Below are 26,562 nucleotides of genomic sequence, written 5' to 3'. Positions count from 1 at the left end.
TGACCCCCAACTAGGAGGGGGCACGTGAAGGGGGTTGGGGGGGGGGCGGGGCGTTCACGGACCTGCCGGACCACCTCTTTGTATGTATGACAGGGACGGAGAGGAAGGGAGAATGCAGATGAATGCGCCCCTGTGTGTTTTGTCCCTTTAGTGTTCCCCCCCCCCCCCCACCCGTATTGCGTGGAAGTCGTCTTCACAAGGACGGAGGATGGCATCCTGGATGTTTGGCCGTCTCAGCCTCCCCCTTCCTCCCACGTGTCTCCCCCTTTTTCCGGGTCCCGTCCAAGCGCCGGTAGATGTTCCATGAAGAGGCGAGCGAGGTATGCGCCATTCAAATACTGTATGTAAAAAGTCCCGTTTCTTCTATGCGCCCCATTGCCTGACCCCCCCCCCCCCCCAAAAAAAAAAAAAATACCACGCCGAAATTCTCACACAACAGTGAGAATGATGGTTTTCTCAATTTTATTGTTATTGTTATTATTATTATTATTATTGCGCACGAGACTCGGCTGTATTTAAGTCTGACGGAAGTTTTCCTAAAGAAACCGTATGCCGACGTACACCCCTGCTAAAATATTTTCGATAGAACATTTCGAAATAATTTCTATAAAAACATTGGCAGGCTAAGCATGCCACACCCAGAGAACTGTTTAAGTGCGGCAAATTTTAATACTCGAACTTGAAAACTTGTTTATTTTTGTCGCTCATGTTGGTACCCGAGATGTAATGGATGAAAATCCAGTTGAGCGGTTTTCACAACCCGCATCTTGAAAACTGTGGAATAATGGTTGCAATCCGGAATTGACCAGATGACTTCTCCGTGCCTCACAGTTCTGAGGTTCAACCCCAGACCCGCCTGTGTGGAGTTTGCATGTTCTTCCCGTGTTTGCGTGGCTTTCCTCCGGGCACTCCCAAAAAACATGCAACATTAATCGGACACTTTAAATTGCCCGTAGGTGGGCTTGTGAGTGCGGCTGTTTGTCTCTACGTGTACCCCGCCTCCTGCCCGTTGACAGCTGGCACTCCCCCGCGACCCTCGTGAGGATAAGCAGTGAAGAAAATGGATGGATGAACTTCTCCTTTGGTCTGTTTGGCCATTTGGTTGATAGTGATCGACGGTTTGTGAACGTCGTGCCCTCTTGAACGCATTGACAGCCAGTTTCTGATTTTTCAACATGTCGGCTTTATAATAGTGTCTCGGATGTCTTCCATAATGGACTTGCCCTTTTTTGAACTCTCCATAGTCATAACGCTATTTATATACACTGCAACAAATACTTTGAAGAAATTTTATGATGCGACTTCAGCATGTGTATTAACTCTGACGTTGCTTGAAAATTGTTCTGCAGAAATTGTTTTCTGGACAAGTTCTATAGAAATTTGAGATCAAGCACTGTGCCACTTTCTGTTCTTCAGAACTTTCTATAGAATTTCGACGGAAACATTTTGTTCTATCGAAATTCTATAGAAAATGGCAACCAAAGTTCTGTCAAACAAGTTTTTCTGTACAAATTCTGTAGAAATTTGAGACCAAGCAATGTGCCGCTTTCTGTTCTTCAAACCTTTCTATAGAATTTCTACAGAAACGTTTTGTTCTATACAAATTCTATGGAATGAAATTTGTATGGAAAATCTCTAGCAGGGACGTCGCATGGCTGCAGCATGAGAGATCCTGCAAGAGGAGTTTTATTTTTAAAGGGGGTTCATAGAATTCTACTCACTGCTTCGTTTCTTGTCACGCTGCGTTCTGAATTTGTACGTTTTTGTTTTCGTTTGTTTGTTGTTTTAGTTCGAGAATGTTTGTACGCGGTCACCCAGTGCACCGAATACGCGGCGAGCGTGAGATTGTCAGCGTCCTGGCTTGCCGCGTGTGCCTCTTTGACACTTTGCAGACAAAAGCCACGATTGCGAGCGTACGCATTTGAGTCAAAGAAGTCCCGGGAAGTCTCAATACTGACCCTGCCCAGTCAATATGCGCAGTGGAGTACTTGGTGGCATTTTTGTTTTCAGAAACAAGCCGATTTTGTGAAGAAGGATTATATATTTAACAGATAGCAGTGACCAAATTGGCTGAGTATACACGGTTGTGTGTTTGTCGGGCACGTAGGGTGGAGCCGCATCGATTCCACCGAGCAACAAGTATCCATTTTTTTCATATCTAACGAGAAAAGGAGGCGGCACTCAGCTGGTAAAATGTTGGCGTCACAGTTCTGGGGACCTGGGTTTGATCCCCGCCTGTGTGAAGTTTGCATGTTCTCCCAGTGCCTGCGTGGCTTTTCCCTGGGCACTCCGGTTTCCTCCCACATCCTGAAAATATACAACATTAATTGGGCGCCCTAAATTGGTGTGACGCTGAGTGTGGCTGTTTGTCTCGATGTGCCCTGCGATTGGCTGGCGACCAGTTCAGGGTGTACCCCGTCTCCTGCCCGTTGACAGCTGGGACAGGCTCCAGCACTCCCCCGCGACCCTCGTGAGGATAAGCGGCAAAGAAACTGGATGGATGGATGTTTGTAATCTGCTTTCAGTTGGACTTGTCCGTCTGCTGTTGCCGAGATACTCATGTAACATACTTGAGGAAATTTGACCTTTTCGACCTACAATAACCAATGAAGTTGGGATGTTGTTAAACATAAATGAACACAATACAATGATTTGCAAACCATCTTTAATCGATATTTAATTGAACACTCTACAAAGGCAAAATATTTCATGTTCAAACTGATCAATTTAATTGTTTTTAGCAATTAATCTTTGACTTGGATTTTTATGGCTGTAACGCATACCAAAAAAGCTGCGAAAGTTGAGGAATGCTCATCAAAAACCTGCTTGGAACATCCCACAAGTGAAATTGGGAACAGGTGGGTGCCGTGATTGGGTGGAAAAGGAACGTCCCCAAATTCCATCATCCACAAGCAAAGATGGGGAGAGGTTCACCTCTTTCTGAACAAGTGCGTCGGCAAGTAGTCAAAGAGTTTAAGGGCAATGTCCCTCAACCTACAAGTGCAAGAAACTTAGGTCCATAATAATATCAAAATGTTCAGCAAATTTGGGGAAGTCACTGCAAACAAGCAGCAAGGCCGAAAACCAACATTGAATGCCCGTGGCTTTCAATTCCTCAGGCCCTGTTGCATCAAAACCGACGTCAGAGTGGAAAGGATATCACCACATGGGCTCAGGAACAGTTCGGAAAACCATGTCAGTACAGCCGTAAGTGCAGCTTAAAACTCTACTATGCAAGGCAAAAGCCATTTATCAACAACGCCCAGAAACCCTGCCGGATTCTCTGAGCTCGAGTTCATCTAAAATGGAGTGCTGCAAAAGTGTGGACCGGTGAGTCAATGTTTCAATTTGTTTTTGGAAATTGTGGACGTCATGTCTTCCGGGCTAAAGAGGAAAAGAACCATACGGACTGCTATGGATGAAAAGTTCAAAAGCCAGCATTTATGGTGGTATGGCTGGGTATTGGTGTCAATGGCATCGGTAACTTAGACATCTGTGAAGGCACCGTCAACGCTGAAAGGTACATACAGGTTTGGGAGAAAGATATGCTGCCATCCAAGCAATGTCTTTTTCACGGACCCCCTCCCCCCTGCTCATTTCAGCATGACAATGCCAAACCACATTCTGCACATATTGTGCAGCATTGTGGCTTCATAGTAATCGAGCCTGTGAACTTAGACTGGCCTGGCTGCAGTCCAGACCTGTCTCGCATGAAAAATGCGTGGCGCATTACGAAGCCGAGACCCCGGACTGTTGAACGTCTGACGGTGTACGTCAAGCAATCATGGAAAGAAAGAATTCCACCTCCGAAGATTCACCAATTAGTGCCCTCGGTTCCAAAAGTTTATTCAAAGAAAATGGGATGTAACGCAAAGCTTTTTTTGGAACGTGTTGCAGCAGTAAAATTAATAATAAAGTGTTAAGGTTTGAATATTAAATATCTTGTCTTTGTAGTGTATTCAATGAAAATCGTTGTATTCTGTATTTATGTGTTTAACGCAACATCCCAACCTCTTTGGAATTGGGGTTGTAATTTCTCGGCTCACGAGCGACGAGTGGAAAATGTCATCTTGATTCTTTCAAGACACCTGAACATGCCGGAAGGTTGTCTGGACTTTTGTTTCTCCCACGTCTGCTTTTGGCGAGTTCATTCAGATCAATTATAGCCCCCCCCCCCCCCCCCCCGTTGACTACGTTACACGATATCATTAAGTAAATCATGACCTGTGTTATAGAAGCGTTCGCCTCCCCGGCGGTGAGGGGATGAGACGTTATGTAATCAGAGATGCATCTGACCCAAATATAGAAGCCATTAGGGGATTAGCTGCGGGTCGGTTCGGCTCCGCTTCGCTGCGGCCTAGCTTAGATGTCTTTGCCGCCGGTCGCATGCTGCCCTCGACAACGGTGTCCTTTGTTATCAGGGAGGATTGATATGGGCCGACGTGACGGGCGGCGGCGTTAACGTCTCGGCAGACCGTCGCTTTTACGTAGCGCGTGAGTGTCTAAGGCCTTGTGGAAAACAAGGCGGTATTATGCATCGACTGGTTTATTCACAGTAAGTCTTAAACCCCTTGGTCTAAATCCACATTCAGTATTTGTATACTGAATGAGCAAATCACAATCAAATCATTACTTCTTGCATGATTTGGAAATAAAGACGCAAGTGTCCAAATGAAAAATCCCATTTGATAGTTTGGAAGCGGTCTGGTTTACCCGCTTATGTCCTGGTTGCAGTTTTTGGTTCACAAAAGTTTGTCGCAACACCAGAAAAGAAGCATTTTGGCTGTCGTTTTAGCAACAGTTTTTTTTTCTGGAAGCTAATTAGCAGTCGCATGCTAGCGCTCGTCATGGCGGAAGAGTCTCCGCTAGGATGAAGGGCAAAGTTTATAAGAGTGAGGCTCCGAGGAGAAGAGATGGCGAGGGTGGACGACTTCAAATACTCGAGGTCAACAATACAGAGCAATGGTGAGTGTGGTGAGGAAGGGAAGAAACGGGTCCAAGCGGGGTGGAACAGTTGGCGGAAGGTGTCTGGTGTTTTACGTGACAGAAGAGTCTCCTCTAGGATGAGGGGCAAAGTTTGTTAAGCAGTGTTGAAGCCAGGCATGATGTACGGATTAGAGACGGTGGCTCTGAAGAAAGAACAGGAAGCAGAACTGGAGGTAGCAAAAAGGAAGATGTTGACGTTCTCGCTCGAAGTGAACAGGTCAGATAGGATTAGAAATGAGCTCATTAGAGGGACAGCCAAAGTTGGATGTTTTGGAGAAAAGATTCGAGTGAGAAGAAGGTTTGGACATGTTCAGAGGCGAGAGAGTCTGAGGATGGAGCTGTCAAGGAAGAGAGAGCAAGAGAAAGACCAAAGAGAAGGTTGATGGATGTGGTGAGGGAAGACATGAAGACTGTAGGGGTGCTCGAGATCCACGAGATGGAAAAAGATGACACGGTGTGGCGTCTCCTAACGGGACAAGCCGAAAGGAAAAGAAGAAGATGCTCGCTCTCATCAAGCATCGGGAGGGGCGTGGCCGGGTCGCTGCTGTGGATGGTGTCATCTCTGACACCTGTCACAGGTCACAGTTGTTTCGCATGAGCCACTGTGAGTGATTAGACTGAGTATATACGTCGGAGTTTTGTCACTCTTGGCAGTTCGTTGTTTTGTGTTAGTGAGTATGCTTCACCACATCCCGGGTTATTCCGTTACTTAGGTTCATAGTCATTGAACCCCGTTTCTCATTTTTTGGATCGTGCTTTCTTGGAATGTGTAATTGTGCATCTTTTTAGTTAAGAATAAAACCCACTGATCATTTTGCCTTTGCCCGGGAGTCCTGCATTGGTGTCCACCTCCGCACCGCTGAGATGTGACAGTCTGCCGTTGATCCCTGATTATCGTTTTGGCGAAGACGACTCCATGATCAATGTGCTCAGGTGCAGTAGCTAAGGTACAACTGCTCATATGCGGAAGCCCACAGTTCAAAAACATGCAACATTAATTGGACACTCTAAATTGCCCCTAGGTGTGATTGCGAGTGCGGCTGTTTGTCTCGATGTGCCCTGCGATTGGCTGGCAACCAGTTCAGGGTGTACCCCGCCTCCTGCCCGTTGACAGCTGGGATAGGCTCCAGCACTCCCCACGGCCCTCAAGGGGATAAGCGGCGAAGAAAATGGATGGATAGTTTCCTAGTGACCAAATATGGCTTCTGGCCTGAGCAGGATTAGTGAGAGTATCGCTAGTGAGTAAAAATGAAGATCCTCCCTGGCACAGCGTCAGTTGAGCCGACTTGTTTGTCTTTTTAGTTAGTTTGCCTCACTTTGCTCGCACTACAGTGTTAAATAGCAAAAGACGCGAGTTGTGTCGTCCAGGAAAATTTGTCCGACATGCTGAGTAGGATGTGTTAGGAGGAAGGTGGGCAGGAGAAGGTGTTACACTGACTTTATCTCCGTTTGTCTTAGCTCCCCCTCATCCCCTCCCACTCTGCCTTTTTACCAAGCCTCAATCTGGGCTCTTCGTCCATTCCCAAGATTGCGATTGTCATATTTCAGAGGGGCGGCGCGGTGGACCAGCTGGAAGGCGTTGGCCTCACAGTCCTGAGACTCGGACTCCAAGACAGCATGTATGAGCCACGGCCAAACCGCCTCCATGTCCGATCCACTTCCGCAGAGGAGATGAGCCACCCCGGCCGACAAGGCCGAGCCAGCCGCCGGCCTTGTCTACCGGGGTGGCTCATTTTCGCCGCCGAGGTGGCTTATCACGACGCCAAACCAGGCCGCTTTACGGCGTTGTCGTAGCCCGGCTGAGTGCGCCATTGCCGGCAGCTGCTGTTTATAGTCCCGCCGCCGTCCGGGGGCCCGACAAGGCAGCCTCCGCCGGCGAGCCGTCATGGCAGCCTTCGCGGGCGAGCCGACACGGAAGCCGTCCGATGCGCACATCGACACATTTAGCACCCCTGTCATATGTACGCGGATCTTTTGTTACCTTATGAGAGACGGATTACGTAGTCCGTCCCAAACTATGTTTGTATATATATATATATATATATATATATATATATATATATAATATATATATATATTAGTAGCTGTATACACATCTACCTGTCATTTGGAACCCACGAAGCTCTCATTATTTGCACTCCTGCAATCCATTTTTCACGACAAAACGGGGTCTCTTGGAAACTTATGAAGGGTAAATCCATCCTCCCGAGTGTTCAAGCAATGTCCAACAATGCGACGAGCCGTCAGTTTGGCTAACACGAAGTAACAATGAGCTACCTTAGCGGGGGTATAACTAATAGAAACAAATGAGTCCACTTGAGGGCGGTCCTGCCATGTACGTCACTTCCTGCTTCTTCTCCAAAACAAATCCCTCGAGAAGATTTTCATGGCGGGAGTTACAAAAAGCCATATACGTCAAAATCATATTTTGTGGTGGGAAAAAAAAGCATGTGTCCATGTCGGCTGCCATGTTTTTTTTTACTAAAAATCATGCATTTCACGACAGTGGACCTTTAATTGGACACTCTAAATTGGTAGGGTGTGATTGCGAGTGCGGCTGTGTGTCTCTTTGTGCCCTGGCGACCAGTTCGGGGTGTACCCCGCCACCTGCCCGTTGACAGTTGGGACAGGCTCCAAGCACTCCCCGCGAGGATACGCGGCTAAGAAAACAGACGGATGGATATTTCAGAGCGAATTCTGTCGAGTCGGGCGTTCAAAAACAGCATTGCGGGTGAGACTTTCATGAAATGATTGAGACCTTTGACCGAAGCCTGCCTCGAGGCGAGCGTGTGCCTTGACCATCCTAAAGAATCAAGACCGTTGGGTGTCAATCGTAAAACGTGTGCTAAAGGACAAAAAGACAGACTCCAGTACGTCAAGTCGTACTAAGACGGAACATTTACTTCCTTCTTTAGTCGACCTCCGTGGTTCCCGTCACCTGCTCACCCCCCAGCATTCCTTGCCCGGGATCCCCGTCGCCTTGAAGCAGTCCGTGGACCTGCGGACATCCATGGATGGCAAATACAAGGAAATCGCCGAGGTGGGTCCGCTGCGGTATTGCTGACTTTCGAACCGGGTCGGAGCGCCTCTGTACCAGTGCGTTTTTGTCGCCCGCGAAGGAACTGTTCTCGCGCAGCCTGGCCGAGAGCGAGATGCGCAGCGCTCCGTACGAGTTCCCGGAGGACAGCCCCATTGAACAGCTCGAGGAGAGGCGCCATCGCCTGGAGCGTCAGATCAGCCAGGATGTCAAGTGAGTTGGGGGGGCAAAACACACCTTCATGGGAAAATGAACCCCACCTGCATTAGGAGGAAAGTACAATGACTGTAATTTGTCCACCTGTCATTCATAGAAGAGCATAATAGCTTTGTGTTCGTGGGGGAGGGAATTTAGATGAGCTCATCATTATTTTAGTATATCGCTTGTGTCCAAATTTGCAGATTTGTCCATTTTTGGGGCGAAATCGTCACTGTGGGTCAATCCCCACATGGGTCTGTTCTGTTGACAAACGATTGAGCCAATATAAGGCGGCACGGTGGAAAGCGTTGACCTCTTGTGAAGCCCCGGGTTCAATCCTGGGCCAGCCTGTGTGGAGTTTGCATGTTCTCCCCGTGCCTGCATGGGTTTTGTCCGTCCATTCATTATTTATCGCTTTTCCGGGTCAAGTCACAGGGGAAGTGGCTTCGACGGGGATACCCAGACTTCCCTTTCCCCAGCCACCTCTTCCAGCTTTTCCGGAGGGATCCCAAGGCGTTCCCAAGCCAGCCGAGAGACATGGTCTCTCCAGCGGGTCCAGGGTCGTCCTAGGCGTCTCTTTCCGGTGGGACGTGCCCGGAACGCCTCACCAGGGAGGCGTCCAAGAGGCATCCGAATCAGACACCCCAACCCACTCATCTGGCTCCTCTCAATGCGGAGGAGCAGGAACTCGACACTGAGCCCCTCCCGGATGACCGAGCTTCTCACGCCATCTCTAAAGGGAGAGCCCGGACTCCCTGCGGACGAAACTCATTTGGATCCGGGATCTTGTTTCATCCTACATCCCAAAACCTACAACATTAATTGGACACTCTAAATTGTCCCTAGGTGTGATGGTGAGTTCGACTGTTGTCTGTGTCTTTGTGCCCTGCCGTTGGCTAGCGACCAGTTCAGGGTGTAACCCGCCTCCTTCCCGTTGACAGCCGGGATAGGTCCTAGCATGCGCCGTGACCCTTGTGAGGATAAGCGGGAAAGAAAATGGATGGATGGATATTTGTTAATGTGTTGATTTGAGTCGTTTGAGCACACACGTGTGCATAAATGTCACAAAAAAATTGTAATACAGTAGGTAGGTTCGAACGGTCGACACAAGCTGCCATTAATTCATTAATTCAGGTTCATGCCAGGCCGCTATCATAATTCACGGAGTTGCCCGGCAACATTTCTGGTCGTAACAGTTTCTCGGTTTTCCTGAATTCCTCTTTCCAGGCGGACGTTAACTTTCTGCCGGGCTTCGCACCGAAAGCCGCCACGCGGTCCCAGCAGAGGACGACTTTGCGACGCGAACTTCTGCATTTTGCATCGGCGCGATATCACAGTCGCAATAATGACAGTACGGACTGTGGCGCCTGGAGAGAGACTTCCCAGCATGCCTAGCGGCGTATTACCCACCCGATGTCAACCAGGACGGCAGACGTTTGTCGTGTTTCTTCACAGTAATAAGCTGGCCATTCAGATGGCAGTTTAAAGAGTTGGGAAAAGCAAATTAGTGCATTTTTTTCTCTCTGTCGCTTTAGCGGTTGCGACCGGTGATTCAAAACTTTGTGGAAGTTTAACAAAAAATCAAATGAGATTATTATGAAAGGCTTTGAGTAAAATAAGGTCAGAATATTATAACCATCATAGTAAAGCTCAGAAGAAGTGAACTTTATCTTTATCAGCGTAGCTAATCAAGCGTCTGGCGCGTGCGTGTCGCGTATCGCGGACTGCGTCTTGTGACCGGCGTGAGCTCAGCCGGACTCTCCGTCCGTAGGTTCGAACCGGACATCTTGCTGCGAGCCAAGCAGGACTTTATGAAAACCGACAGCGCCGCGGATCTGGAGTGAGTCGCCCGGCAAATCATTTGCACGGGTCTCGTCGGTGCGCCTGAGCGGAAACAAAACAAAAACATTTATTGTCAGATACATGAAGCAGCAGAGTCAATCGCCAGACCTGCTGGAGCGAGATCTGCCCCCGGAAAGAGAATACCAGCGAGTCACCATTTCTGGGGAAGAGAAATGCGGGGTGAGTACAGCAATTCTTTTGGAATGCGTGTGTATATGTACAGTATTTCCGCGCGTATCATACGGCACATCCTGTTTAACTTCTCTCGTCGCGCCGCCCGCCGCGCAGGTTCCGTTCACAGACCTGCTGGACGCTGCAAAGTGTGTGGTGAAAGCCCTGTTCATCAGGCAGAAGTACATGGGCCTCTCGCTGCAGAGTTTCTGCAGGACCACCGCCCGATACCTGCAGGAGTTAAGCGAGAGACCCCTCGACTTGACCATCTACGAGGACGAATTCCAAGAGGCGATGGAGGCCTCCGTTGCCGCGGGTAAATCGGCGTTACTGCGCGTAGATGCGCGCGGAGGAACTCTGCGTTGTTGACTTTTAGGACGACGGATGAGTGAGGAGACGCACGCATTGGGCGGTCTCAGCTCGGGTTTGGAAAGGGTGAACAAGAGGAAGTAGTCCCTCCCGCCGTACGACAAGCGCGGCTTCAAAATAAAACGCGCGGCCTACTTCCTGTGTCACCCAGATCCTCCATTAACGTCGAACGGCATTTTCAACCTGACAACAAACATTTTTAAACATGCAATTCCTTACAGCGTTAATAACGTTAGAAAGAACGAAAAAGAATAAATGAGCGGCACGGTGGTTCAGCTGGTAAAGCGTCGGCCTTGCAGTTCTGAGGACCCGCGTTTGATCCCCGGCCCCGCCTGTGTGGAGTTTGCATGTTCTCCCCGTGCCCGCATGAGTTTTCTCCAGGCACTCCGGGTTCCTCCCACATCCCCAAAACATGCAACATTGATTGGACCCTCTAAATTGCCCAGAAATGTGATTGTGAGTGCCCGGAAGGGAGGCGTCCGGGAGGCATCCGAATCAGATGCCCCAGCCACCTTATCCGGCTCCTCCCAAGGTGTGATGGTGAGTGCGACTGTTTGTGTCTTTGTGCCCTGCCATTGGCTGGCGACCAGTTCAGGGTGTACCCCGCCTCCTTCCCGTTGACAGCTGGCATAGGCTCGAGCATAAGTGAGGGTAGGAACGGAGATTGACTGGTAACAATTCGCCGTCTGAAATTCACCGTCTGTGCCACCAGGCAGGGTTACTTCAGGTCAGAACCGAATAGCCAGCCAATCCAGTGGCGCTTTCTTAGTATGTGACGTCACGTGGCTAAGAAAGTGGAACTGCGATTGGCTCACCTTACCTGAAGTTGACCCTGCCTGGTGGCACAGAGGGTGAATTTCAGACGGCGACTTGTAGCAATTATTGAAAACGTGATCAATTTACATTTCAAATCCAAATCCTGGTGGCACTCATCTAGTTCCTTACATGAGACCAAAGAGAGTGCGACGAAAGTGGTTTCAAAAAATGCCGTGGGTTTATTATGAATTTCTTTTTTTTTTTTTTGATAGAATGCGCTAACCCGATTTTACCCTCACTTGCCCGAGTTTTGTCAACACAATTCCGGGGCATTTGAAGAATTCTCATCATTTCCACACAAACTTGTACAAATGGACAAACATACCAGGGATAAACTGAAGTTGCAGTTTTTCCTGATTATTGCCCATAGTCCCAGACTTATTCCTGATTAATCGTCATAAAGGAGTTTAAAGCAGCACCGCGAACACGACTCCCACATGAACAGCCGGCCACCGTCCATCTGTTCCACACCCCTGAGCAAGGAGGCCCGACATGCCGGCGCTTCTCGCGCCGAGAGATGAATCGCGTGTTTGTCGCCGCCTTGCTCGAAAGCCGCCGCTCGCTGTGACATTTTGTCCCTCCTCAGACGCCACAGTGCACCCGCCGGTTTCCGGAACCCACCCGTACAAGAACAAGGACCCGGCCGGCATGCCGCCCGACGTGGGCTACGGCTGCAAGATGGTGAACGGCGTCATGCACGTGTACACGACGACGGAGGGCATGGACAAGTGAGTTCGATGCGCTTCACACCAAACGTATTGGAACAGCGGAACCACTTCCTCTGAAAAGATGAAGATGAAATAAGAGATCAGTAGTTAGTCTTTTATTTCCTGGCACACCTTGAAGTTTAATTCCCGCCCACCCGCGACCAACCGCGTGACTCGGTGTACACATGTGCCGTGGGAGGTAAAAAGTATGCGAACCCTTTAGAATTTCTTTGCGGAAATCGGTCAAAAATGGCGTTTGATCTTCATCGAAATCACTTCAACTGATGCAAGACGAACAGGAACAGTGTACGTTTATATGTTTTTATTGAGATTGAATTGCGATAGTGTGGCCTGACCTCAAGCCAGACGAATGGACGTGTGCTAGTCGCCATTTTTAAGAACAAAGGCGATCTTCAGAACTGTGGAAACTACAGAGGAATAAAAATGATGGGCCACACAATGAAGTTATGGGAAAGAGAAGTGGAGGTTAGACTCAGGACAGAAGTAAGTGTCTGCGAGGAACAGTTTGGTTTCATGCCAAGAAAGAGGACCACAGATGCATTATTTGACTTGAGGATGCGCGTGGAAAAGTCCAGAGAAGGTCAGAAGGAGCTACATTGTGTCTATGTGGATCTAGAGAAAGCCGATGACAGAGTACCAAGAGAGGAATTTGTGGTACTGCATGCGCAAGTCTGGTGTGGCGGAGAAATATGTGAGAATAGTACAGGACGTGTATGAGGGCAGCAGAACAGCGGAAGAGATGTGTCGGTTTGGCCCTGATTAGTACTTAGATGGGAGACCGCCTAGGAATACCAGGTGCTGGAAGCGAGAATGCAGAGGGGTTGCGTCAGGAAGGGCATCTGGCGTAAAACTGTGCCAAAATATAATAAATATAAAATATTTAATATGCGTGTATCTGAGATGACACGCTGTGGCGACCCAAAACGGGACAAGTAGGAAAGGAAAAGAAGAAGAAGAAGAAAAAGGTGAGTGTGGTAAGGAAGTGAAGAAACGGGTCCAAATGGGATGGAACAGTTGGTGGAAGGTGTCTGGTGAAGAGTCTCCGCTCGGATGAAGGGCAAAGTTTAGAAAACAGTGGTGAAGGCAGCCATGATTTACGGATTAGTGACGGTGGCCCTGAAGAGATGACAGGAAGCAGAACTGGAGGTGGCAGAAATGAAGATGGTGAGGTTTTCGCTTGGAGTGAGCAGGTCGGATGGGATTAGAAATGAGCTCCAAAGAGGGACAACCAAAGTTGGATGTTTTGGAGACGAGGTTCGAGAGAGCAGACTTCGATGGTTTGGACGTGTCCAGAGGCGAGAGAGTGAGTACATTGGTAGAAGGGTGCCGAGGATGGAGCTGTCAAGGAAGAGAGAGCGAGAGAAAGACCAGAGAAAAGGTTGATGGATGTTGTGAGGGAGGACATGAGGGCAGTGCGTGTTAGAGAGGAGGATGCACGAGATAGGCTAAGGTGGAACAAGATGACACGCTGTAACGGGACAAGCCGAAAGGCAAAGAAGAAAGAAGAAGGCCTGAATTCAAGCGTTATTCCCACCACACATCGCAGGGATCTGAACCCCTTTCGAAAAGGGGAATACTCCAAAATTCATCCAGATCACAACTACAGGAAATCTTTGTTTGTTGAGGCTCAACCAGTTTTTAAATCCACGCGTTTGCTGACTTTTTCTAGACTGTTCTGTGAACGTTTACGACGGCTGTGGTTCAAAAAACATTGCATCACATACTGAAACATCTTTTTTTTTTCTTTTATGTAGTCTCCTTGTAAGTTTACACACTTTTTCCAAACTTTGTAGAGTTTCGCGATCCCCTCGTCAACCAAACCTGTCTTTTTTTTTTTTTTTTTTAAACACCATTTTCCAGTTTATTGGTATTAAAATATACACTGAAGATGAAAATGTTTTTTATGTTTTGTCACTTTGCAATTGTTCTAATCTCCTCCTAATGTATGTTTACGTGCTGCTTACAGGAGCACGGAGCTGGAACTGCCATATCCGGACTTGCAGGAGTACATCGCTGACATGAACGTCATGATGGCCCTCATCATCAACGGACCAGTGTACCTCGGCTTCCTTTTTCCACATTTATCTCAACCTTTCATACGGTCTTGCACCGCCCTACCGGTCCGTTTTGAACCTTGCGTCGATCCAGCAACTTTTAATGGTTTATCGTGTTCTTGGTGGGATGAAGAAGCCGCAGCATTTCCCGGCTGACTTCAGGCAAAAGGCAGACTAAACCCTTGCCCGGTTGCCGGTCCATCGTGGGGCCCAGTTGAAACCGCCTAACAATAAATTATGAGCATATGACGGTAGATGACAGTTGTGTATGTGTTAATTTATGTGGGCCATAAAAACTATTGAATAAAACGATGAGGTTCCAAACGTTTTAATCAAATTTGAAGGTCCATGTTGATATCTCAGTGATGCCTTGGTTCTCGACCACAATCCGTTCCAGAAAACGGTTTGAGAAGTGATTTGTTCGAAAACCGAATCCATGTTTCCCATTACAATGAATGGAAAAAGAAATAATGCGTTCCAAGCCTAAAAGAAATTGGCTTTTTAAAGCATTTTTTTAGCTTTTCCTGATAATAAACTGCATAGTAGAAATACATGTATAGTGTAAATACATTATATAATAAAATAATTGAAGAAATATATTTATTTTTTGCTTAAAATGTATGCTTTAGTAGTAGAGTAGGCGCATTGCCGTATCTGTAGCGACTAGGCCCCCAGCCTTGTCAAGTTTTTTTATTAACAAAAATGCAGAATAACTTTAAACAAGAAACTTTCCTTCTTTGGACCCATCGACTGGGGGTTAATACGGTCGTCCTCGATACGAAGAAAAACAACAGTCAGTACTGGGACACGTTTGTGTACAGAGGCTGTTTGTGCCGTGCGCGTTATGTCATTTCCGTTTTTTTCCGGGAGGCCGTTCGAATAGACAATAACAAAACGCGTCCCGGGTGGATCAGCTGGTCTGGCCAGGCGCAATATGTTATTTCCGGGCTTTGTCGGGTGCATTCGAGTACCGATTTTCGTTCGAAAACAGAAGCAAAAAAACATCTCAAAATTTTCGTTCAAAAACTGATTTGTTCGAAAACGGGGACGTTTGTGAACTGAGGCTTTAGTGTACTTTCTTTCGGCTTGTCCCGTTAGGGGTCGCCACAGCGCGTCATCTGCCCTGTACATAATCCTACAAAAACGGAACGCAAACAAAGGGGTACCCCTGGTGGAAGATAATATGATGACAGGTTGTCCCAATTTTTTTTTTTTTTTTTTTTTTTTTGCTGCTGCAGAAAGTCCTTCTGCTACCGTCGCCTGCAATATCTCAGCTCCAAGTTCCAGATGCACATCCTCTTGAATGAGATGAAAGAGTTGGCCGCACAGAAGAAAGTCCCCCATCGAGACTTCTACAACATCCGGAAGGTCTTGCTGGCGTCGAACTCGTCCTGGTTTTCCGTCCCAGTATCAATATCGGCTTCTGTTTTTCTGCGTCTGCAGGTGGACACGCATATCCACGCCTCCTCCTGCATGAACCAAAAACACCTTCTGCGCTTCATCAAAAGAGCCATGAAGAAGTATCCTCGGGAGATCGTGCATGTGGAGAGGGGCAAGGGTCAGACCCTCATGGAGGTCTTTGAGAGTATGAACCTGACAGCTTTTGACCTCAGCGTGGACACCTTGGACATGCACGCGGTAAATTAGAAGCCCGAATGGCTGAAAATGGCAGAGGAGTGGATTTTCTATGCTTTGTTTGGGTTCCTCGAGTCCCGAATGGTTCCCCGATCCCGACCAGAACAAGATAAAGGTTGGGCGGGTGGACGGACGGGTGGACTCACTCGTTTGTTTCCCTCCTATTGCAGGATCGCAACACTTTCCACCGATTTGACAAATTCAACGCCAAATACAATCCCATCGGCGAATCCATCCTGCGAGAGATCTTCATCAAAACGGACAATCACGTCGAGGGGAAATACTTCGGTCACATTATTAAGGTGCGACGAACGCGATACGTTTGCGCCTTCAAAGGCAATTCAGGCCTTCTCAGCTCAGAGTATTTTTTTTTTTAATGAAAGTTGAATCAGGCTCATTTATTTCAAAACGACGGCCTTTTAAAACACACCTCGTATTTTCCTGATGAATTCACAAATTCGGACGCTACGGTGCGACTGTCGCTCAGGAGGTCATGGCCGACCTGGAGGAGAGCAAGTACCAGAACGTGGAGCTGAGGCTGTCCATATACGGGCGCTGCAGAGACGAGTGGGACAAGCTGGCCAAGTGGGCCGTCAAGCATCAGGTCTACTCGGACAACGTGCGCTGGCTCGTGCAAGTGCCGCGACTTTTGTAAGTCAAGCGCCGTCGCAGACGTTTGGCTCAAATCGCCGTCGAAAACAAACTTATATTAGGATCCGTTCCAATTTCAACCACGACTGGCGGGCGGCCATGACGCTCGTCTCGCTCGTGCACGGCTTTGTTGACATCAGGCTACCCAATTAGTCGTTTGTAATTATGTTTTTGTCATATCCGGCCCACAAGCCGCGGCTTTTTTTACGCGCTTTCAACCCTGCGGTTTATGCGCCGATGCAACTAATTTGTCAAAATTTTTTTTCTCACGGCCGCAAGGGGGCACTCGAGCGGAAAAGGTGAGAGTGAGACCGGAATATATGTGCCGAGAAAATGACTTTTACTGCCAGTGTTAGCGCTGTGCTAGCGTGTTGCTGATGAGTTAGGGTTAGTGATATTTACCGGTATATTTTATCTTAACCGGCCCTGTTAGTGCCGCGCTAGCATTAGACTCTTACTGTGTACCGTCTTTCTAAAAATCTTTTGAAAATGTTTCATGTTAAACACCCCTGTTAGCTTTAGTGCCAGCATTAGCACTAGCGTTAGTGCTAGCGTTGGCACCGCGCTAGTGTTAGCGCTAGGACTAACGGTAACAGGGCCAGTTAGCACTGTGCTAGCGTGTTGCTGCTGTGTTACTGGTGTGTCTCAGTGATATCTACCGGTATATTTTATTTTAACCGGCCCCGTTAGTGTTAGCACTAGCGTTAGCGCCGCGCTAGCGTTAGACTCTTTCTGTGTACCGTCGTTCTAAATATCTCATGTTTCAACGCGGGTTACAATTTACACCACTGCACCGTTTGTATGCACCAAATGTATTAATTCAAATTATTATGTAGTATTTCCTTTACAAATACACTCTGTAAGGCTTGTAACCGGGTGTGCTCTTTAGGCCGGGAATTATGGTATGTTTTGTAAAAAGGTGTAAATTGTATAGGAATTAGGGTACATTAAGGGGTCGGCCCATTCGGAAGTTGCCACCCCGTCCCCGAAGAGCCCAAAAAGAACAGGAACAGGAACTTAGCAGAACTTTTTCTTTCCCTCCAAGTGACGTCTACCACACCAAGAAGCAGCTGTCCAACTTCCAGGAGATGCTGGAGAACATTTTCCTGCCTCTGTTTGAAGTCACGATCCACCCGGGCAGACATCCCGAGCTGCACCTCTTCCTCCAACACGTACGACGCCGGCGTCGAATCACCTCGTCCGACACGCACTCGGACAGTTTTGATTTTGAAGGGGTCCCTCTTTTGCAGGTGGTGGGTTTCGACAGCGTGGACGACGAGTCCAAACCAGAGCAGCACATCTTCAACTCGGACAGCCCGCTGCCGGCCAACTGGACGGAGGAGGACAATCCGCCCTACTCGTACTACCTCTACTACATGTATGCAAACATGACCGTTCTGAATCACCTGCGCAGGTACGTGGGGCCTCGGTGGTGGCTTGATGATGTCTCGGTTTCATACGCTTCGGTTCATTTTGGTGTGCGCAGAAGATTGTTTGACTTTGGAAACAATGAAGTCAATCGAGTTAGCATTTCTTTGCATCGATACTGCAAAATAGCGACAGTGTCCTATAGGCATGTTCTACTCTTTTATGTGACTCTCATACTACTTATTCCATTAATTTAGCGTTCTTTTTCTTTTAAAAAATAATAACAAATTTATGAAATTTCCAATTTTACGCATTTAACTTATTCAGTTTCTTTAAATGAGATAACTGGGTAATTGTATGAAGCCCCTAAAGGGACATTGAAAAAGAAAAAAAAAATGGTTTCTCATTGTAATGAGAAAGTTTCTTATTGTAATGAGCACGTTTTGTTTTTTTTTTTAACAGATTTTCAAAAAGTTCCACTTTCAAATGTTTTTCATTTTGGTCATCCACAAATAACATGGCTTTGTCTGTCTGTTTTTATGTTCCTTTTACAGCTCTTATTATATGTGGGGGTCCTGTAAAAGAATATTTGCCCTTTGGTATTCGTTGCCAAAATGTTTTAGGGAATTTAATCCATTTGTAGGCCAAAACTTACATTTCTCCATTCTACACATTTTAAATGAACTCATCTTGGACATTTGATTGGTTAGGTCTGATTTCCTGGTGAACTGCAACTTAGCAAACGATGTTGGCACTGTCGAGTTGACAGACATTTAGAGGCATTTACACATCTACATCTATGACCAATTTTGGCTCTTCAATGAATCCATCCATCCATTTCCTTTGCCGCATATCCTCGCGAGGGTCGTGGGAGTGCTGGAGACTATCCCAGCTGTCAACGGGCAGGGGGCGGGGTACACCCTGAACCGGTTGCTACCTAATCGCAGGGCACATAGAGACAAACAGTCAGACTCACAATCACACCTACGGGCAATTTGGAGTGTCCACTTAATGTTGCATGTTTTGGGGATGTGGGAAGAAACCGGAGTGCTTGGGAGGAGAACCTGCAAACTCCACACAGGCTGGTCCGGGATTGAACCCTGGACCTCAGAAGTGTGAGGCCAACGCTTTACCGTGCCGCCCTTCAATGAATCTAGCATGCATAGTTATGGAACGTGGGAGGAAGCCGGAGAAAACAGACTTGCCTGGAGCCGAAATCTGAACCCCAGACCTCAAAACCGGGAGGCAGACATCACTAAATCCCGTTCAGTTAGATCAGCGGCATTTAAGTTGGAAAACAAAGATCTCACAGGAGAGGAAAAGAACTTTAGAGCATGCAAAAAAACCCTTGCCTGTTCTGTTTTCAAAATTCTATAAACAGAATCATTTGTAGGTTCTGCAGCATTGCAGTCGCCGTGGACGATCCACGCGGTCACAATACAGTTCAACATGAGGCAGAAAGTTGCGGTCTCCTCCTCGCTGATGTTTGTTTTCTTTTTGGAATCCAGACAGCGAGGCTTCCACAGCCTCGTACTACGTCCTCACTGCGGCGAGGCCGGCCCCATCCATCACCTGGTGTCTGGTTTCATGCTGTCGGAGAACATCTCCCACGGGCTCCTGCTTCGGAAGGTGGGACCCCCCCCCCCCGATGCGGTAAAGCCTCGGTTTTCGAACAAAAATTTCTGTTTTAGAGCAAAAATCGGTACTCGAACGCACGCGGCGCAAGCAGCTGGCCCAACCCACGACGCGTTTTGTTCCTGTCTATTCGAACGCGCTCCCGGGAAAAAACCCGGGAAATGACATAACGCGCACGGCACAAGCAGCACACTTTTGTTATTCTGTATAACGCAGCCCTTGTACACAGGCGTGTCCCCGTAGCGACTGTTGTTTGTGCCAAGCGGAACGAGATCCATAATTTCGTCGAACTTCATCGCCCCAATAAATCCGAATGTAGCGGGGCACCCCAAAATTTTAATGACGTCGTGATGACATGATGGCAGAAACAAATGACATTGGGTTATTCTTCATATTTGTTAGTAAAAAAAAAAAAAAAAAGAGTCTGAATGTTGCGGAGCATTGCAAAATTTTCATGATGTTGTTATGATCCGCTTCAGAAAACTGCTTAAAAGATGGCAGAAACAAACATTAGATCCGTTCTTTGTGAAAAAGGGACGAGTCACCCCCACCGAAGACATTTTCCCCTCCCATTATTGCCCGTTTAAAGTTATTCTGCACTTTTGTAAATAAAAAAAAAAAAAAGAGTCTGAATGTTGCGGAGCATTGCAAAATTTTCATGATGTTGTTATGATCCGCTTCAGAAAACTGCTTAAAAGATGGCAGAAACAAACATTAGATCCGTTCTTTGTGAAAAAGGGACGAGTCACCCCCACCGAAGACATTTTCCCCTCCCATTATTGCCCGTTTAAAGTTATTCTGCACTTTTGTAAATAAAAAAAAAAAAAAGGTTTACAAGGCTGGGGGCCGAGTCGCTACGGATACGGCAATGCACTCCCAGCCTAGCGTACTCTACTCCTAAAGCATACATATTGAGCAAAAAAAATAAATATATTTCATCAATTATTTTATTATATAAAGTACAGGTTCTCGAACACAATCCATTCCAGAAGGCTGGTTGAAAACCAAAAACGTTTGAAAACCAAAGCACGTTTTCCCATTGCAATGAATGGAAAATGAAATAATGCGTTCCAAGTCTAAAAAATGTTTTTAAAGCAATTTTTTTTAGCTTTTCCTGATAAGAAACTGCATAGTAGAAATACATGTATAGTTTAAATATTTTATATAATTAAATCATTTTAGAATTATATTTATTTTTTGCTTAAAATGTATGCTCTAGCCTAGTAGAGTATGCTTGACTGGGAGCGCATTGCCGTATCTGTAGTGACTCGGCCTCCAGTCTTGTAAACCTTTTTTTTTTTAATTTACAAAAGTGCAGAATAACTTTAAACGGGCAATAATGGGAGGGGAAAATAGTTTTTTTATTTGCACAGAAAGTACGTAACGCAATTAGAGGTAGGGTTAATGGAACAAAAGAAAAAAGCGATGCAAAACAACAGTTTCAAATGTCTTCGGTGGGGGTGACTCGTCCCTTTTTCACAAAGAACGGATCTGTTTGTTTCTGCCATCTTTTAAGCAGTTTTCTGAAGCGGCTCATAACAACATCATGAAAATTTTGCAATGCACCGCAACATTCAGCTTTATTCGGGCGATGAAGTTCACGCCCACCGGCTTCGTGCTCGGCTATCCAATGCTTCTTGAAGTCGACAGTTTTTACGCACCGCTTCCCTTTTTTCGGCACCGGCAGTTCCCCTTGCCTTCTTTGTAACTGTGATCGGGGGTTAATGTTGCTCAATTTGGAAAAAAAAAGTTATGACAGTACTGGGAAACGTCTGCGAGCAGAGAAACGTGTGAGTCGACCGGTTGCGCTGCGCGCGTTACGTCTTTTCCCTTTTTTTTCGGGGGTGCGTTCGAAAGCTCAACAGCAGATCATCGTGGGTCAGCTGGTTGGGGCGTGCGAATACCGATTGTCATTCGAAAACCGATTTGTGCGAAAGGTTTTCTACTATGCTGTTTATTATCAGGAAAAGCTAAAAAAAACATGCTTAAAATACATTTTTTTTTTTTGGCTTGGAACGCATTATTTCTTTATCCATTCACTGTAATGGGAAACATCGATTTGGTTTTCGAACAATTCCCTTTTCAAACCGTTTCATGGAACAGATTGCGGCGGAGAACCGAGGCACCACTGTACCACAATGACCCAGAACCGACAAGTGCCGCTACAATTTGTTCCCCCGAGTGACCATTTTGATAAAGTACAGTCACAGTCCAGATGTAAAATTTATTAGTGATTAACCGACGAGTGATTATCTGTCCGCAGGCTCCCGTGCTTCAGTATCTGTACTATTTGGCGCAGATCGGCATCGCCATGTCCCCGCTCAGCAACAACAGTCTGTTCCTGAGCTACCACCGCAACCCTCTGCCCGAGTACCTCTCCAGAGGCCTGATGGTCTCTCTGTCCACCGACGACCCTCTGCAGTTCCACTTTACCAAGGTCAGCCTGAGCGAATCGGTGGGATTTTCAGTGAATAACTATCTTTTTTTTTTTTTTTTTTTTTAACAAATACCAAACCGCAAACGCGTGGGGGGTTCGCTGTTTATGTGCTTTGGACCAGTCACTGGGTGGACCCCGCCTCAGGTTCAAAGTCAAAGGTCAAAAAAATGACCCAATCACGGCATTATTTTAATAAACAGAATACAAAGGCGGTTGGCACGGTGGCTCCAGCTGGAAAGCGTTGGGCTCACGGTTCTGAGGTCCCAAGTTCGATCCCGGACCCGCCTGTGTGGAGTGCGCATGTCCTCCCCCGTGCCTGCGTGGGTTTTCTCCCTTGTGGGCACTCCGGTTTCCTTACCTCCCCCCACCCCCCTGCAAATAATGGATGCAGTATAAAAAAAAACCTGTTTATGATATGTACCATATTTCTGTGACCATAAGGCAGACTTCAGTCTTAAATTTTCTGCAAAATGGAAAACGCACCTTAAGTGCCACAAGTTCCAGAAAATGTGAAAGATGTTGTGTTACTAGTCCAATGAAGTACACTTGAACACGATATTTATTCATTTATATTTACACATTTTTGTTTCAATGGGCAGGACAAGGCGGGTGCCTCACAGTTCTGAGGTCTCGGGTTCAATCCCGGAGTTTCTGTGTTCCCCCCGTGCCTGCGTGGGTTTGTCTCCGACCACTCCGGTTTCCTCCCACGTCCCCAAAACATGCGACATGAATTGGACACCAAATTGCCCCTCGGTGTGATTGTGAGTGCGGCTGTTTCTCTCTGTGTGCCCTGCGATTGGCTGGCGACCAGTTCAGGGCGTCCATTGACAGCCGGGATAGGCTCCGGCATGCCCTTGTGAGGATAAGCGGCAAAGAAAATGGACGGATGAACGCAAAGGGCGCTTCCCTTGCAGGAGCCCCTGATGGAGGAGTACAGCATCGCCGCTCAAGTGTGGAAGCTGAGCTCTTGCGACATGTGCGAGCTGGCCAGAAACAGCGTGCTGATGAGCGGATTCTCTCATAAGGTATCCACGGTGACTCATTTTAAAAATAATAATAATAATAGACCGTGCCGAGAGCTTCGCTTCTGTATATTAGTTTCCCACGCTTGATTGAGCCTTGGCACGCCACCACATCATATGCATATGAGTACATGCTTAAAAGATGAACAGAAAAGGTTGTATGAATGACCGCAGGTGGATGCACACGTGTAAAAAAGTAACTCATTCATATTTTTTTTTTTTTTTTTTAAGTACCAAAAAGCTCATTTGAAACTGCGTTTATAATGTATTTTAATAGACAAAATGCTTTATTGTTCTTAATCTCTTAAAAAAGTGGGTCGCCACTTTGCAACAATCCACCGGATTGTCATTTTGTGGAATATATGCCGTAATTCCCGGCCTACGGAGCGCAGCTGATTATAAGCCTCACCCAGTACATTTGGAAAGGAAATACCATTTGGTACACACACACAAGCCGCACCTGTGTAAAAAGCCGCAAGTGCCCACATTGAAACACGACATATTTACAAAGAAAGAGCTTAGCTTAACATAGCAACAACACGGTAGCATGAGCAGGGCTGGTAAGAAAACAAAAAAACATACCGGTTAAAAATAAAATAAATAAAGCTACATGGTAGTGCAGCACTAACAGGGCCGGTTTAAAAAAAAAAAAAAAATACATACTTAAATCACTGAAGACGCGGCAGTAAGACACCACCAAAATGCTAGCGCGGCGCTAACGCTACCTCGGCGCTAACACCAGTGTGGCGCTAACTCTTCTAAAAAAACTAAAAAGACGTCGTTTTTCTCAAAGTTTGGCATGAAGAATATAAACTCGTCGTGTGAGCTTGACATTTTTTCAGTTTTGGTAACATGAAGGATTTTTGGTAAGCCAAAAAAAGGCCAAGTGCAAAGGAAAGACATAGAACACCGTGGCTACCAAGAAATCTTGCATAGTACCTATAGGGCCTGATTTCCATGACATGTTAACTTTTCCCAAAATACGCTGTGAAGCGCTAGCATCATAACATAGCAAAAAACTAAACATTTTGTGTCATAAAAATATCAAAGTTCGATATATTTTTGGAAATAAAGACTCGTGACGGGAAAATACATGCTAAATACATTGTTCATTTGTCTCTGTGACGTCAGAAAATTTCAACTTGTTTCCTTGCAAAATCAAATTCAATTTGCAAAGTTCCGTCTTATGAAATTCATCAAAAAATTCACAGAAAATGTGTTTTCTTGCTTCTCCACTGATGAAGTTTGGGAAAATATTGACATTGCTTTTTCGCCAAAAAACGTCGGCCTATAAAGGCGAAGCAGAGGTGAACAACAACAACCGTAAACAAAACTTTGTTCGAGTGAATTAAGCTCATCAGAAAATTTAAAAAATAAAAAAAAACTTTACAAAGAAACTTTAACAGTGTCAAAGTAAATCTTTCAAACTTACCTGCGGAATGTTTTCTCACAGCCACAAAACTGACGATTAATTGGGAGTACCAAGATGGCAGACGGCGACTTCATTTTGGTGGCCAATGAGCCATCCAGTCTTTTTTTTTTTTTTTGGATCAGTGGGCGCTAACAGGGCAAAAACATACCGGTAAAAGTCACTTCCTCGGCACATGTATTCCACCGGTCTCTTACCTTTCCCGCTCGAGTGACCCCTTTGCGGCCGTTAGTAAAAAATGCACAAATTAGCCGAATACCCGCTTAAGCCGCAGGGTTGAAAGCATGTTAAAAAAGTGCGGCTTACAGGTCGGAAATTAGGGTAATTGTTCCACCGGCCACTATATCGAACAGAAATAATTTTGCAAAGATCCATTATTTTCTAGTTAATGAACAGACTTTTTCAGACCGTGTGATGACTGACGTGCCGCAGCACACCGTTTGGGAATCAGTCCAAAAAAAGTTGAGCTTATCCCTGTCCCGGGCTAGGTGAAGAGCTACTGGCTCGGGCCGGACTACGTCAAGGAAGGCCAGGAGAGCAACGACATCCGGCGCACGAACGTCCCGGACATCCGAGTGGCGTACCGCTACGAGACCATGTGCGAGGAACTCAATTTGATCACGCAGGCCATCCGCACGGACGAGCTGGACACCATCGAGGAGGAGGAGGGTCTTTGCACGGCTGCGACGCAACGAACGCAATGAACGGTCCTCGTCGTTTGCCCTGCATCGCAACTTTCGACACGTTTGCGTTCGAATACTTCCGCCGTCGTGGCCAGCTGAGAATTTCCCGACAAGTCGTGCTCGTTTCTTTCAGTGAGTTATTCTATTGTCAGGTCTCGAAATGTTTTTATTTGTGTTTATCGCCATAACTTGCGAGCGGCGCGACTGGAGCCGTCGTCATCGACTTCATCGGCGTTTGTTCGGTTGTCGCGGTATCGCCTTGCCTGGGACTGCCCGCAAGACCGGAGACAGGCGACGTACGTTCACTTGGGCCGCTCGCGCGGGGTTAGCCGAAGCCATCATACCGTGAATCGTTTGGGGAAATGAAACTCGGTTGAGAAATGTTTGTAATTTCATTTTTTTGCGTTGGTGTCTTGTGAAATACAAGTTGCGGTTCTAGGGAATGTTTGCCTCGTTTCACGTGGTCCTGTACTGTAGGTTATTTTTGTGAAATACACGTTAACGTTGCCTCTGTTAATGTAAAAAAAAAAAAGAATGATAAATGTTCACTTTCAAGTTTTTGGCCCTTGTTTTAGGCAACCACGTGTTTTTTTTTGTTTACAACGCCATTTTGGAGGGCAAGATTGCGTCTACATATGACGGCTAGGAAGCGATTAGTGTATACTGTAATGTTTTGTCTACGGTTATCGTTTGATCTTTTATCTTGAAAGTCCTTTAACAAACAAACACTGTAAAAAGTGATTGAGGCACTCGTGAGGAATAAAGAAAGAAGTCACGTGAAAATCGAGATGATAAGGGGATTTGAGCTAGAGAGGTTGGCAGCGGACAAAGCGAAATAAATATCACCCACGTTAAAAAGTACAGTTGGACTCGCGTCTACGTTATTCGATAACAGGACAGCAAATCTCAACATGGTGTCAGAGTGACTTTAGTACAACTACGGACTCACGGGGGGGGGGGTGCAAGGACGAACGGGGGCTCAAGACTATGTTATCGGTTGCGCGAACGAAAATGGCCGTTGTCTTTCTTTCGACCGCGAGCTGTGATCAAAAACCAGTGCAAGAAAACAGAGCAGGTAGCAACCAAACGGCCTAACCGTAGCTGTCTCGTATTAGCAGAGCCGATCTAGCAGCCAAGCGCAACACTCGTGTGTCTCCAAAATCTGTATTTTCTGTTTCATTATAATAGAGTTACCGCACCGCTAGCTGTTTCGTGAGTTGAGTTAAAAATGCTGACCTAGTTGAACCTCTCTCTCCCTCTCGGTAACAAAACCGAGAATAATAATCTACACCTCTTTCGTTGGTATAATCAGCATAATTTAACACAACGCTGACTGTAATCATGGGGTACATATTTAAATTGCACAGGTTGCTTCCAATGGATACCGCCGCATGACGAACCCGGCCATTGATGAACTGGTTTTAGGCCTCCAGACCTTTAGAATTCTTTAGTTGGTCTACGGTATAAGCGGTTGTCGAGAAGAGGAAATCGTGGACGATGT

General features: G+C 46.6%; 1 protein-coding gene and 1 long non-coding RNA gene across 5 annotated transcripts in view; one reads left to right on the top strand and one right to left on the bottom strand.

Moving 5' to 3' along the window:
• ampd2b (adenosine monophosphate deaminase 2b) overlaps nt 1–26,562 on the top strand; it is a 26,981-nt gene continuing 419 nt past the window's right edge. The window contains exons 1-18 of one of the 4 annotated variants that reach the window (XR_009798588.1): nt 1–320; nt 7,902–8,026; nt 8,106–8,236; nt 9,993–10,061; nt 10,141–10,243; nt 10,352–10,550; nt 12,006–12,147; nt 14,114–14,203; nt 15,440–15,569; nt 15,645–15,839; nt 16,007–16,138; nt 16,324–16,487; nt 17,533–17,659; nt 17,738–17,901; nt 19,364–19,484; nt 21,754–21,927; nt 22,842–22,952; nt 24,867–25,193. Coding sequence is in view for 3 of the 4 variants with exons in the window: in XM_061844735.1 (XP_061700719.1) it covers nt 7,997–8,026; nt 8,106–8,236; nt 9,993–10,061; nt 10,141–10,243; nt 10,352–10,550; nt 12,006–12,147; nt 14,114–14,203; nt 15,440–15,569; nt 15,645–15,839; nt 16,007–16,138; nt 16,324–16,487; nt 17,533–17,659; nt 17,738–17,901; nt 19,364–19,484; nt 21,754–21,927; nt 22,842–22,952; nt 24,867–25,082 (2,298 nt within the window). In the remaining variant the exon portion in view is untranslated. Of the gene's footprint in view, nt 321–2,951; nt 3,331–7,901; nt 8,027–8,105; nt 8,237–9,992; nt 10,062–10,140; nt 10,244–10,351; nt 10,551–12,005; nt 12,148–14,113; nt 14,204–15,439; nt 15,570–15,644; nt 15,840–16,006; nt 16,139–16,323; nt 16,488–17,532; nt 17,660–17,737; nt 17,902–19,363; nt 19,485–21,753; nt 21,928–22,841; nt 22,953–24,866; nt 25,811–26,562 lie in introns of those variants that run through there. The other 3 variants (XM_061844752.1, XM_061844735.1, XM_061844740.1) reach the window with 3 other exon arrangements.
• Nucleotides 10,001–26,562, bottom strand: part of LOC133513745 (uncharacterized) — a 17,100-nt gene continuing 538 nt past the window's right edge. Inside the window, exons 2-3 of the long non-coding RNA XR_009798593.1 lie at nt 24,382–24,509; nt 10,001–10,105 (exon numbers count right to left, since the gene is read on the bottom strand). This is a non-coding gene — a long non-coding RNA (uncharacterized LOC133513745). The remainder of the gene's footprint in view (nt 10,106–24,381; nt 24,510–26,562) is intronic.

This window comes from Syngnathoides biaculeatus, chromosome 2 (genome assembly GCF_019802595.1).
Source record: "Syngnathoides biaculeatus isolate LvHL_M chromosome 2, ASM1980259v1, whole genome shotgun sequence".
NCBI lineage: Eukaryota > Metazoa > Chordata > Actinopteri > Syngnathiformes > Syngnathidae > Syngnathoides > Syngnathoides biaculeatus.
The sequence above is the reverse complement of the archived record's forward strand: the minus strand, read 5'-3'. Positions and strand labels throughout refer to the sequence as shown.